At 44.6% G+C, this 12,039-nt stretch overlaps 1 protein-coding gene across 1 annotated transcript in view; it reads right to left on the reverse strand.

The window, feature by feature from the left end:
- Window positions 1-12,039, reverse strand: part of VWA8 (von Willebrand factor A domain containing 8) — a 105,359-nt gene that overhangs the window by 4,120 nt on the left and 89,200 nt on the right. Inside the window, exons 41-44 of the mRNA XM_015811056.1 lie at window positions 6,999-7,124; window positions 5,761-5,919; window positions 4,268-4,366; window positions 1,090-1,328 (exon numbers count right to left, since the gene is read on the reverse strand). Of these exons, the coding sequence (XP_015666542.1) occupies window positions 1,090-1,328; window positions 4,268-4,366; window positions 5,761-5,919; window positions 6,999-7,124 (623 nt within the window). The remainder of the gene's footprint in view (window positions 1-1,089; window positions 1,329-4,267; window positions 4,367-5,760; window positions 5,920-6,998; window positions 7,125-12,039) is intronic.

Consider the following 12,039-nt stretch of genomic DNA (forward strand, 5'->3'; position numbering starts at 1 on the left):
TTTTCCCGAAAATAAGACCGGGTCTTATATTAATTTTTGCTCCAAAAGACGCATTAGGCCGGGCTTATTTTCCAGTTAGGGCTTATATTCGGGGAAATTTGGTATTAAATGCGTCCATCTAACTGACGATCTTATTTTTGCGGTGGGACTTATATTACGAGCATCCTGAAAAATCATGCAAGGGCTTATTTTCCGGTGGGGTCTTATATTGGGGAAAACATTTTTAGTTCCATTTTTTCCCAGTTGCAATGTACGGCTGTGAAAGTTGGACCATAAGAAAGGCTGAGCGCCAAAGAATGGAGGCCTTTGAACTCTGGTGCTGGAGAAGACTCCTGCGAGTCCCCTGGACTGCAAGGCGATCCAACCGGTCAATCCTGGAGGAGATCAACCCCGACTGCTCTTGAGAAGGCCAGATCCTGAAGTTGAAACTCAAGTGCTTTGGCCACCTCATGAGAAGGAAGGACTCCCTGGAGAAGAGCCTGATGCTGGGAAAGATGGAGGGCAAGAGAAGAAGGGGATGACAGAGAAGGAGATGGCTGGAGGGAGTCCCTGAAGCAGGAGGCGTGAGCTTCAATGGACTCCAGGAGATGGCAGAGGACAGGAAGGCCTGGAGGAGATCAACCCCGACTGCTCTTTAGAAGGCCAGATCCTGAAGTTGAAACTCAAGTCCTTTGGCCACCTAATGAGAAGGAAGGACTCCCTGGAGAAGAGCCTAATACTGGGAAAGATGGAGGGCAAGAGAAGAAGGGGACGACAGAGAGTGAGGTGGCTGGAGGGAGTCCCTGAAGCAGGAGGCGTGAGCTTCAATGGACTCCAGGAGATAGCAGAGGACAGGAAGGCCTGGAGGAACGTCGTCCATGGGGTCGCGATAGGTCGGACACGACTTCGCAATTAACAACAAGAAGTTCCATTTTTAGCACCTGTACGGCTGGGAGTGGAACAAGTCAGAAGATCACCCCTACCCTTCCTTTTCTACACAGGTATTGGCTCCCAGGAATGGGATCTAGGAAGATTTGGCCAGAAAGCTCGCTAACCACCGTGCCTTAGATTCCTTACGATTCCTCCTGAGCTGTGGGGTCTTCAGCTTACCTGTCTGCTTGATCCCCCAGGGACCCAATGAAGATGGCGAAGGCGTTCACTTTGGGATCGATCGTCAAGGCCTGTGCAAATCGTGCGGGCGGGATACCGTATCGCTCCAGATTGGCGTCGCTTAGGACGATGACGAAATACTCGTCGGCGTCGTCTTTGGCGATCTCCCGAATGGCGTGCTCGGTCCCTTCCAGGGTGTGATCTCCGCTCATGCAGAACTGAGAGTGGGCGTGCATCACCTGGGCGGGGAAAAATAAAGATCCCTGAAGCTGGGGACGGGGGTGGTGGTGGTGTGCAGCGATCCGAAGGCAGTTTGATCCTGACCGGCTCAAGGTTGACTCGGCTTTCCATCCTTCCGAGGTCGGTAAAATGAGGACCCAGATTGTTGGGGGTTAAGAGGCTAACTCTATAAACCGCTTAGAAAGGGATGTGAAGTACTGGGAAGTGGTATATAAGTCTAAGTGCTATTGGTATTGGTATATCTATCTATCTATCTATCTATCTATCTATCTATCTATCATCTATCTATCTATCTATCTATCTATCTATCTATCTATCTATCTATCTATCTATCCGTGTATCTACCTATTTCTGTCTGTCTATGTGTCTATGTGTCTGTCTGTCTGTCTGTCTGTCTGTCTATCTATCTATCTCATCCATCTCTCTCTGTCTCATCCATCCATCCATCCATCCATCCATCCATCCATCCATCCATCCATCCATCCATCCATTATTTTCTCTCTCTCTATCTCATCCATATATACCTATCTATCTATCTATCTATCTATCTATCTATCTATCTATCTATCTATCTATCATCTATCTATCTATCTATCTATCTATCTATCTATCTATCTATCTATCTATCTATCTATCTATCTATCTATCTATCTATCTATCTATCTATCTCAGCCACCCATCCATCTATCTATCTATCTGTCTATCCATCTATCCGTCTATCTATCCGTCTATGTCTGTCTGTCTGTCTGTCTGTCTGTCTGTCTGTCTGTCTGTCTATCTATCTATCTATCTACAATCCCTTTATCATCTCTCTCTCTCATCTCTTTACCATCTATCATCTGTGTCAATTTATCACTCTATCACTATCTATCTATCTATCTATCTATCTATCTATCTATCTATCTATCTATCTGTCTGTCTGTCTGTCTGTCTGTCTGTCTATATCTATCTATCTATCTATCTATCTATCTATCTATCTATCTATCTATCTATCTATCTATCTATCTATCTATATCTATCTACAATCCCTTTATCATCTCTCTCATCTCTTTATCATCTATCATCTGTCAATCTATCTATCTATCTATCTATCTATCTATCTATCTATCTATCTATCTATCTATCTATCTATCTATCTATCTATCTATCTATCTATCATCTATCTATCATCTGCCCTGGTGGTGCCATGGCTAGAATGCTGCATTGCAGGCTGACTCTGCCCACTGCCAGCAGTTCGATCCTGACCGGCTCCAGGTTGACTCAGCTTTCCATCCTTCCGAGGTCAGTAAAATGAGGACCCAGATTGCTGGGGGGGCAAGACTAAACAAGCGGTCGTAAATAGAGGACTACCTGAATTCAGCTGAGGTGAAGTTCTCTCCCTCTTTGGAAGTCACCGCTTGACCTGGGTGACTTTCCTGCTCTAGGGCATTAAGGCATTAATGTTTATTTATGCCAGTTAAGAGGCTTAATCCAAGTATTAAGGTGACATTATCTGCCGCTTATGTTCAAGGCTGCTCTACAAGAATTAGGTCAAGAAATGAGAAGAAAGCAGGATTTCCTCTTAGGATGCGCTGACAGCCCGTCATGAGGGGAGCGCTATTTCTGCCTCCACGGGAAAGAAAAACCAGTCAGTTAATTCAATAAATTCAAAGATTAAAAACAATACGCTCTTATCCCAAAGGTGCTTTTCTTGAAAAGGCAACTGGGCTTTCTTGGTAATGGAGCTTCTTTCAGTTCTAGCTCAAGATTCTGGGATTCTCAAAGGGAAAAAAAACCCTCAAGAAAGTCCAGTTGCCTTTTGGAAAAGAAAAGAAAGGAAAGGAAAGGAAAAGAAAGGAAAGGAAAGAGAGGAGAGGAGAGGAAAGGAAAGAAAGGAGAGGAGGAGAGAAAATAAAGGAGAGGACAAGAGGAGAGGAGAGGAGAGAAAAGAAAGGATAGGAGAGGAGAAGAGAGGAGAGGAAAGGAAAAGAAAAGAGAGGAAAGGAAAGGAAAAGAAAAGAAAGGGAAGGAAAGGAAAGGAAAGGAAAGGAAAGAAGAGGAGAGGAGAGAAAAGAAAAGAAAGGAGAGGAGAGGAGAGGAGAAGAGAGGAGAGGAGAGGAAAGAAAGGAGAGGAAAGGAAAGAAGAGGAGAGGAGAGAAAAGAAAGGAGAGGAGAGGAGAGGAAAGGAAAAGAAAAGAGGAAAGGAAAGGAAAAGAAAAGAAAGGAAAGAAGAGGAGAGGAGAGGAAAGAAAGGAGAGGAGAGGAGAGGAGAGGAAAGGAAAGAAGAGGAGAGGAGAGAAAAGAAAGGAGAGGAGAGGAGAAGAAAGGAAAGGAAAGGAAAAAGAGAAAAGAAAAGCAGCGTTGGGACAACCAGGACTGGATGCTTGAGAATCTCCGTAAACATAATCTGATATTTATCTACTGCACCTAAATCTCACTGTTTTCCTGCAGAGTTTTTACTAGGTTTCTAGTCTTCCTTCTCTCTCTCCTGCATGGGAGCAATTAAAAAAACCTTGAAATAATAGGAAATATTTATAGCTGGGGTTTTAGATTTTTAAAAAAAATAAATCAAATCAAATCTAAAACCCCAGCTACGAGTATTTCCTATTATTTCAAAGTTAGACGGGCGTCAACTTATTGAGACCCGATCTTCCACCCAAGGAGCAGTTAACCAACATATTGATTTAGATCCAACGTATCAACATGGAAGAAGCCAAGGCCATCTGAAGTGCCAATCAACCAGAGAAACCAATCAGCTGCTCGGAATTCAAATATAGCTCCACCCAGGAGGACAGCACAATTAAAATCCCGCTGATGGCGTTAGCTAGTTCGGTAACGAAACGTTCAGGAATTATACGGAAACAAACCTGGAGGAAAAAAACCACAGCCAAAATGAGAAAACTCTTTCGCTAAAAGGGAAACATTTTGTGAATTTTTTTTAAAAAAAACCACCCTGTACCTTTAGGATCTCTAGTCTTTGCTTATTGTCCTTGGGCACGTTCTCGTTGGGGACTAGGACAATGTTGAATCCGTCTCCCGAGTGGGCGAGGATATTGTACTGCGTGGGAAAAGAGGGGAGCAAAGATGCTGAAGCAGCAAAGACATCCGTTGTCGTATTTAAACAAAAAAAAAAGAGCCAAGGTTACCCTTTTGCAGCATTGTTGCACTATCTAACACACACACACACACACACCAACGTTGGTTCTTGTGATGGAAAATCCTGTTGCTAATATGCCAAGGTAGTCCTTGACTTATAACAATCCGTTTAGGGACCGAGGCTACGACGGCACTGAAAAATTGGGACGTGTGATTGTTTTTCGCCCTTACAGCATCCCTGGGATCACGTGATCCAAATTCGGATCCTTGGCGGCTGGCATGTGCTATATTTACGACGGTGGCAGCGTTCCGTGTGCGTGTGTGTGTGTGTCACGTGATCCCTTCTTGCGGCCTTCGGACGAGCAAAGTCAACAGGGATGCCGGACTCAATTAACAACGGTGTTGCTAATTTCACCACTGCCGTGATTCGCTTAACGGCTCTGGCGAGGAAGGTGGTAAAAATGGGACAAAACTCACTTCGCTGTCTCGCTTAGCGACAGAAACCTTGGGCTCAGTTGAGGTCGTAAATCGAGGACTACCTGAATTGGGTTTGTTAAAAATGTAACACTTAAGACACTCGGCGTGCTCGTCAAATAGCTAACCGATTTTGAGACTCTGTGAGATCCAGGAGGGCAAATCTTTTACAGGAGTGGCCAAAATCGTGGAAACTTTTTGGGAAAAAGTGTATTTTTGAGGTTTGATGGCTAATGACACCCTTTTTTTTGCAGTAGTACCATAAAGTTATATATCAATGGAAAGATAATTTAATCGAGAACGTAATGCAACAGAGCTTGTTCAATTATCTGTACTGTATCCTATGAAAAGTGATAGCCAAATAACCAGAAAAAGGAAGCACAACTTGCTTAGGTTGACCTCAGGTAGTGTTCCTTCACCTGATTGTAGCCAATGAGCATGAGTGTTTAGAGAGCCAATCGGGCGTCATCTTGTTTTGGCAATGAGCCAATCAGATCACGGTGGGATCCAGTGATTGATGTCATGTATTGAAGCTGAGAGGAGGACATTTGTCAGTGTGTTATGTGATAGCTATCCAGTTGGTTGGGTTTTTTGGAGTTCTTTCATTTAGTGAGCTTGTAAAACGTAATAAAATTAAAGTAAGGGTGCAAAGAGTTGACTGATCGCCCAGAAAGCGATGTAAAATAGTAATTATTACGTGAACAAGGCTACACAGTTATAAAGAAATTAGAAGAAAAATGGGTGGAAACTTAACCAAAGGTGGATATTTCTACTGTACACTTTTCCCCAAAGGTTTCCACCATTTTGGCCACTACTCTTTGCTTTCTCCTAAGCAACCTATCTACCTACGACTAGTCAGATGTGGTTCCATCCGAGAGTCACCTTAAATTTCTGCTCGTAGTTCTCAAAGGCTTCCATAACCATGCACACGGCTTCCATGGACCGCTCCAGTCGTCTGTCCACGCCGTTGAAACGGTACATGCTGCCGGAGACGTCCACCAGCAGCGAGAGGCGCTTGCATTTCTGCTGAGGACTTCCAAGCTTTAAAGGGAGAGATGACAAATTTAAAAAAATCACGTGTCAACCGGGGCCAAGATCCACATGTCCACAAGTGACCTCTGTGGAACTATCTGGTTAGAGCGGCGTTCCTCAACATAAGATGTGTGGACTTCAACTCCCAGAATCCCCCAGTCAAGACCCAGATGTCTAGCAGCAACATCTATGGAACCATCTGGTTAGAGTTTCTCAACTTAAGATGTGTGGCCTTCAACTCCCAGAATTCCCCAGCCAACACCCAGATGTCCAGAAGCAACATTTATGGAATCATCTGGTTAGAGTTTCTCAACTTAAGATGTGTGGCCTTCAACTCCCAGAATTCCCCAGCCAACAGCCAGATGTCCAGAAGCAACATCTATGGAACTATCTGGTTAGAGTTTCTCAATGTAATACATATGGACTTCAACTCCCAGAATTCCCTAGCCAACACCCAGATGTGCAGAAGCAACATCTATGGAACCATCTGGTTAGAGCAGTCCTTCTCAACTACTGATATGTGGACTTCAACGCCCAGAATTCCCCAGTCAAGACCCAGATGTCTAGCAGCAACATCTATGGAACCATCTGATTAGAGATGGTGATTCTCAACTTAAGACGTGCGGACTTCAACTCCCAGAATTCCCCAGCCAGCATGGGTTGAAATCCACGTATCTTAAAAGTAGCCACGGATGGGAAACACTGGATTAGAATAGCCCACGCGCCAGTCACATATATCGCCAACCCTGATTAGACCTGCACAGATCTTCAGATGCACACATCTGGGCAAGCAGAGTCAGAGATTCAATCCATTTTGTGTTGCCCACGTCGCTAAGAAACCATGCCAATAAACTCACTGTAGTCGCTGTGATTCACGGCCATAATATGTCAACTGTCATCTCAACCAGCTGGGGAAATTTCCAGAAATTATTCATGATTGTGTTGGAGAGAGTTTGTGCTGGTTAGGCGTGAACCCAGACCTGAGAAGGGGTTAATTTTCCCCGTGATGTCCCTTTTTTTCAGTGAAATTACACACAAAGACTAGGAAAACAACTGGTCAAGGAGCTGGTTTATAACATTTAACGTACCTGTGGGTCAAGTTCTCCACGTCGCTTGTAGATGGTTTTTTCCCCGGTCAGACTATCGATGATCTTGGCATCGTCCAATTCTCCAACGGCTTGGTGCCTTAACCACTGTCTTTCCTTGCCTTTGGCCTAGAGAGAAATAAAATACCATAATCACTTTAAGCCTACGTTCTGTTTTTTAATTAATTAATTTATTTCATGGCGTATGTTCACCGAGTGGGCTCAACGCAACCCGTGTTCCAGATTCTGCAATCGGCCTTGGCTCGGGTTCTTCAAACGAACACATGAACAGGCAGGTCTGTCTATCGAAGGAAAAGCAAAATTCACCTCTATGTTTATGAAATACATTCTTTTGCAGGCTCCAGGGTCACACCCGGGACACAGACCGTGAAATGCTAGCATTGAATCAAAGACCTGTTTTTGACAACCTGGGTCATTCCCGCACGCTGACAAACGGGGGGTTTACTGAATCAATAAATCCCATTTTAGCAAACAAAGCCTAAGCTCAGAACATTAGCTTAGGAGTGGCCTATATATGGAACAATGCATATAATGTACACAGGTTTTGAGCCTTTGATTTGTGGCTGAAAGGCAGATGAAGGGAATAACAGAAGGTAAAGAAATTTCAAGTTCATGGAAAGTACATTTAATTGCCCTCCATACCCTCTGCAGCAAGAATGGGTATTGATAAAAATCCAAAACTAAAGGAATGTCCCACGGGAAGCCTACTACTTTCAGGATCTTACTAGGAGGATGGATGAAGTCCTGTTCATAAGGAACCCAAGATCAGAGGTTAGAAAGTTGGAAATAGGAGAAAATGTGGATTCCGTGAGGAAGATGTATAATGGATTGGTAAATATTTGGATCGGTATGCAATTAATGCGAATGTGGGAAATACTATTTTTAACAATATGATTGCTACTTCCGAGGAGTATAGGATTGTATTTTGATAAGATTGTTAGGAATGTGATGATTATTATATTCTAATACTTGTATACCTAGACAACACACTGTTCAATATAGAAATGAAAACTTTTGAGATGATGATGATGATGATGATGATGATGATGATGATGATGATGATAATAATAATAATAATAATAATAATAATAATAATAATAATTGGAGGATCTGCAAGAAATATCATTTGCTGTAAGCAAGAACTGGTGGGATCATAGAGAAAGTCATAGAAAATGATAAAGTTAAACTGCTCTGGGACTTCAGAATTCAAACAGACAAGCACCTGCAACATAACACCCCGGACTTAACAATTGTCGATAAGAAAGACAAGGTCTGGATAGTGGACGTGGCAGTGCCTGGAAACAGCCGAATAGACGAGAAAGAACAGGAGAAGATAACAAAACACAAAGACCTACAAATAGAAAGAGAAAGACTGTGGCAAAGGCAAGCAAGGGTAGTACCAATAGTCATAGGCGCCTCGGGTGCAATCCCAAAACAACTGGAGCACCACTTGGACACCATCATCGACATTGACAGATTCGCCATTAGTCAATTGCAAAAGGCAGCCTTACTAGGAACCGCTTCCATCCTGCGACGAGATCTGTAATACCATCAAACATCCACATCTGCCTATCCCAGGTCCTTGGGAAGGACTCGATAGGTAGACAAAAATGCCAAATCCAGTCTGAACATCTGGCTGACTGTGCGATTATCAATAATAATAATAATAATAATAATAATAATAATAATAATAATAATAACTACCTTCTAACTCCAGAATTGGTGGGTCCTCCATCGCTGGAGGTTTTCAGAGAAGAGATTAGACAGTTATAGAAGATTTGTTCAGAATGATATACGTTTTCCTGCTTGGACTAGAAGACCTAGAACTAAGGAGGAATTTCTTGACAGTCAGAACAATTAACCGGTGGAACCACCTGCCTCCAGAAGCTGTGGATGCTCCAACACTGGACGTTTTTAAGAAGAGACTGGACAACCATTTGTCAGAAATGGTATAGGGTTTCCTGCCTGAGCAGGGGGTTGGACTATATGTCCTCTAAGGTCCTTTCCAACTACTACTACTACTACTACTACTACTACTACTACTACTACTACTACTACTACTACTACTACTACTACTACTACTACTCTTCTTCTTCTTCTTCTTCTTCTTCTTCTTCTTCTTCTTCTTCTTCTTTTTCTTCTCCTCCTCCTCCTCCTCCTCCTCCTTTTCATCATCATCATTACTATTATTACTATTATTACTATTATTACTATTATTATTATTATTATTATTATTATTATTATTAACCTAATGACACAGTTGTTACAGAACAAGATCATCATCCAGGCCTCAGCTCTGCACCTTACGACAGGGGTAGAACAATACACCTACATTCATCCACAAACAGACACACACACACACACACACACACAGATCACAAGGAGTGCATCAGAAAGCTAGCAGGGCATGTCTTCCACGTTTCATTTGTCTCTTTTTTGTTTTTCTTTGAAGAAGTTTGAAACCTGGGAACTTCCCGTTTGCAAGAAGCAGCACCACCACCGCAGACGCCGTGTGATCTCAGCTGCGGCCGGAGGGCGGAGGAACAACGGGATCCCTACTTCTTCTTCTTCCCCACCCCAGACACGAAATAAACAATGGTTTAGGTCAACAAGGGAGCCTCTTCCTTGTCTCGACGCTCCAGGCAGCAGCGGACCGTCTGTTTGCACATTTCCTAGGAAGACAATGCAGACTCAGGAAGCCGGCCGGAAAGATTTTCCCCTTGAACTCTCGACAGCCTTTTGTTAGCCGAAGACGGATGTACGTCCTTTGCGGAGAATGCTGTAAGGATTCCTGATGGGTTCAGAAGAGACACGGTCCGGATGGAGCAGACTCGGCTTGGTCAAGTTTAATGAAAGGTCTAGCCCAGGGGTAGGCAACCTTGGCTCTTTTATGACTGGTGGACTTCAACTCCCAGAATTCCTGAGCCAGCATGAGGGAAACTTTGGCCCCTTCATGACTCACGGACTTCAACTCCCAGAATTCCTGAGCCAGCATGGGGGAACTATGGCCCCCCTCATGACTCATGGACTTCAACTCCCAGAATTCCTCAGCCAGCATGGGGGAACTATGGCCCCCTCATGACTCGTGGACTTCAACTCCCAGAATTCCTGAGCCAGCATGAGGGAACTGTGGCCTCTTCATGACTCGTGGACTTCAACTCCCAGAATTCCTGAGCCAGCATACCTCTTGATACCGGGGGGAGTACTGAACACCTGAAGTTGAGGGTCTTAAGGACACGGTCGTACCCCCTTGATACCGGGGGGAGTACTGAGGACCTGAAGTTGAGGGTCTTAAGGACTCGGTCGTACCCCCAACTATGGCCCCTTCATGATTCGCAGACTTCAACTCCCAGAATTCCTGAGCCAGCATGAGGGAACTATGGCCCCCCTCATGACTCGTGGACTTCAACTCCCAGAATTCCTGAGCCAGCATGGGGGAATTATGGCCCCTTCATGACTCATGGACTTCAACTCCCAGAATTCCTCAGCAAGCATGGCTCAGCTTGGAAACCTCTCCCTTTTCCCTCAGCATGGCTGGCTCAGGAATTCTGGGAGTTGAAGTCCACGAGTCATAAAAGAGCCAAGGTTGCCTACCCCTGGTCTAGCCTAATGAAACGAAAAGAAGGTTAATAGTGCCTTGGTAAGAACACACCTGGAATAAACGTCTATGGAGGTTGTCCGTCATCCAGGTCCATGGTTGTCCCAAAGATGCTTTTTTCAGGAGGCAACTGGACTGTCTTGTGTTTCTCTGAAGACGTTTTGCTTCTCATCCAAGAAGCTTCTTCAGCTCAGACTCTGAATCCTTCCCTTCCCCGCCAGCCAGTCAGAGCTGAAGAAGCTTCTGGGATGAGAAGGGAAATGTGTTCAAAGCATAATAAGGAAGTTCCATGAGGACACAGATAAACCTCCAAGTGGCCTCAACGACCCTCTCAAAGAAGGCAAAGGACCAGTTGTCTGCAAGCAGTATAAATCCTTCCATTCTCCCCACCGTCCAGTCAGAGCTGAAGAAGCTTCTGGGATGAGAAGCGAAACGTCTTCAAAGAAAAAACAAGAAAGTCCAGTTGCCTCCTGAAAAAAGTACCATGGGACACCCCTGGAATACTGCATCCAGTTTTGGTCACCACGATGTAAAAAAGATGTTGAGACTCTAGAAAGAGTGCAGAGAAGAACATCAAAGATGATCAGGGGACTGGAGGCCAAAGCATACAAGGAAAGGCTGCTGGAATTGGGTATGTCTAGTTTAATGAACAGAAGGACGAGGGGGGACAGGATAGCAGCCTTCCAGTATCTCAGGGGCTGCCCCAAAGAAGAGGGAGTCAAGCTCTTCTCCAAAGCACCCGAAGGCAGGACAAGAAGCAACGGATGGAAACTAATCAAGGAGAGAAGCAACCTAGAACTAAGGAGAAACTTCCTGACAGTTAGAACAATGAACCAGTGGAACAACCTGCCTCCAGAAGTTGTGGGTGCTCCATCACTGGATGTTTTCAAGAAAAGATTGGACAACAATTTGCCTGAAATGGACTAGGGTCTCCTGCTTGAGCAGGGGGTTGGACTAGAAGACCTCCAAGGTCCCTTCCAACTCCGTTATTCTCTTAAGTGTGAGTTGCCCACTTCTTCCTAATGGCCTGGAACATCTCTAGTGCTTGGTGCTCCCTCAGCTTGCTTGTTTTCTTGCCGACATTCCATAGGACTGAGGATGTTACCTAGTTGGGTGATGAAACATCTGCAAGGAAACCAACAAGGACCTCTCGTTTCAACCCTGAGCTAGAAATATTCTCCTTTATTGGCAATCTCTGGTCTGTTCCGGATACCAACATCTGAACCATCACGCGGGAACTAGAGATTTGAAACTGAAAAGTACATCTAGGCCAGACATGTCCAAAGTCCGGCCCGCGGGCCATTTGCGGCCCGCGGCCCGGTTTAATCCGGCCCTCGAGCAGCCCTCCCTGCTCTATATAAATGTGGCCCTCCCACGGCCCTCCGGCAAGTCCCATGAGAGAGAGAGAGAGAGAGAGAGAGAGAG

The sequence above is a fragment of the Protobothrops mucrosquamatus genome, unplaced genomic scaffold (assembly GCF_001527695.2).
Source record: "Protobothrops mucrosquamatus isolate PMUCROS unplaced genomic scaffold, P.Mucros_1.0 scaffold28, whole genome shotgun sequence".
NCBI lineage: Eukaryota > Metazoa > Chordata > Lepidosauria > Squamata > Viperidae > Protobothrops > Protobothrops mucrosquamatus.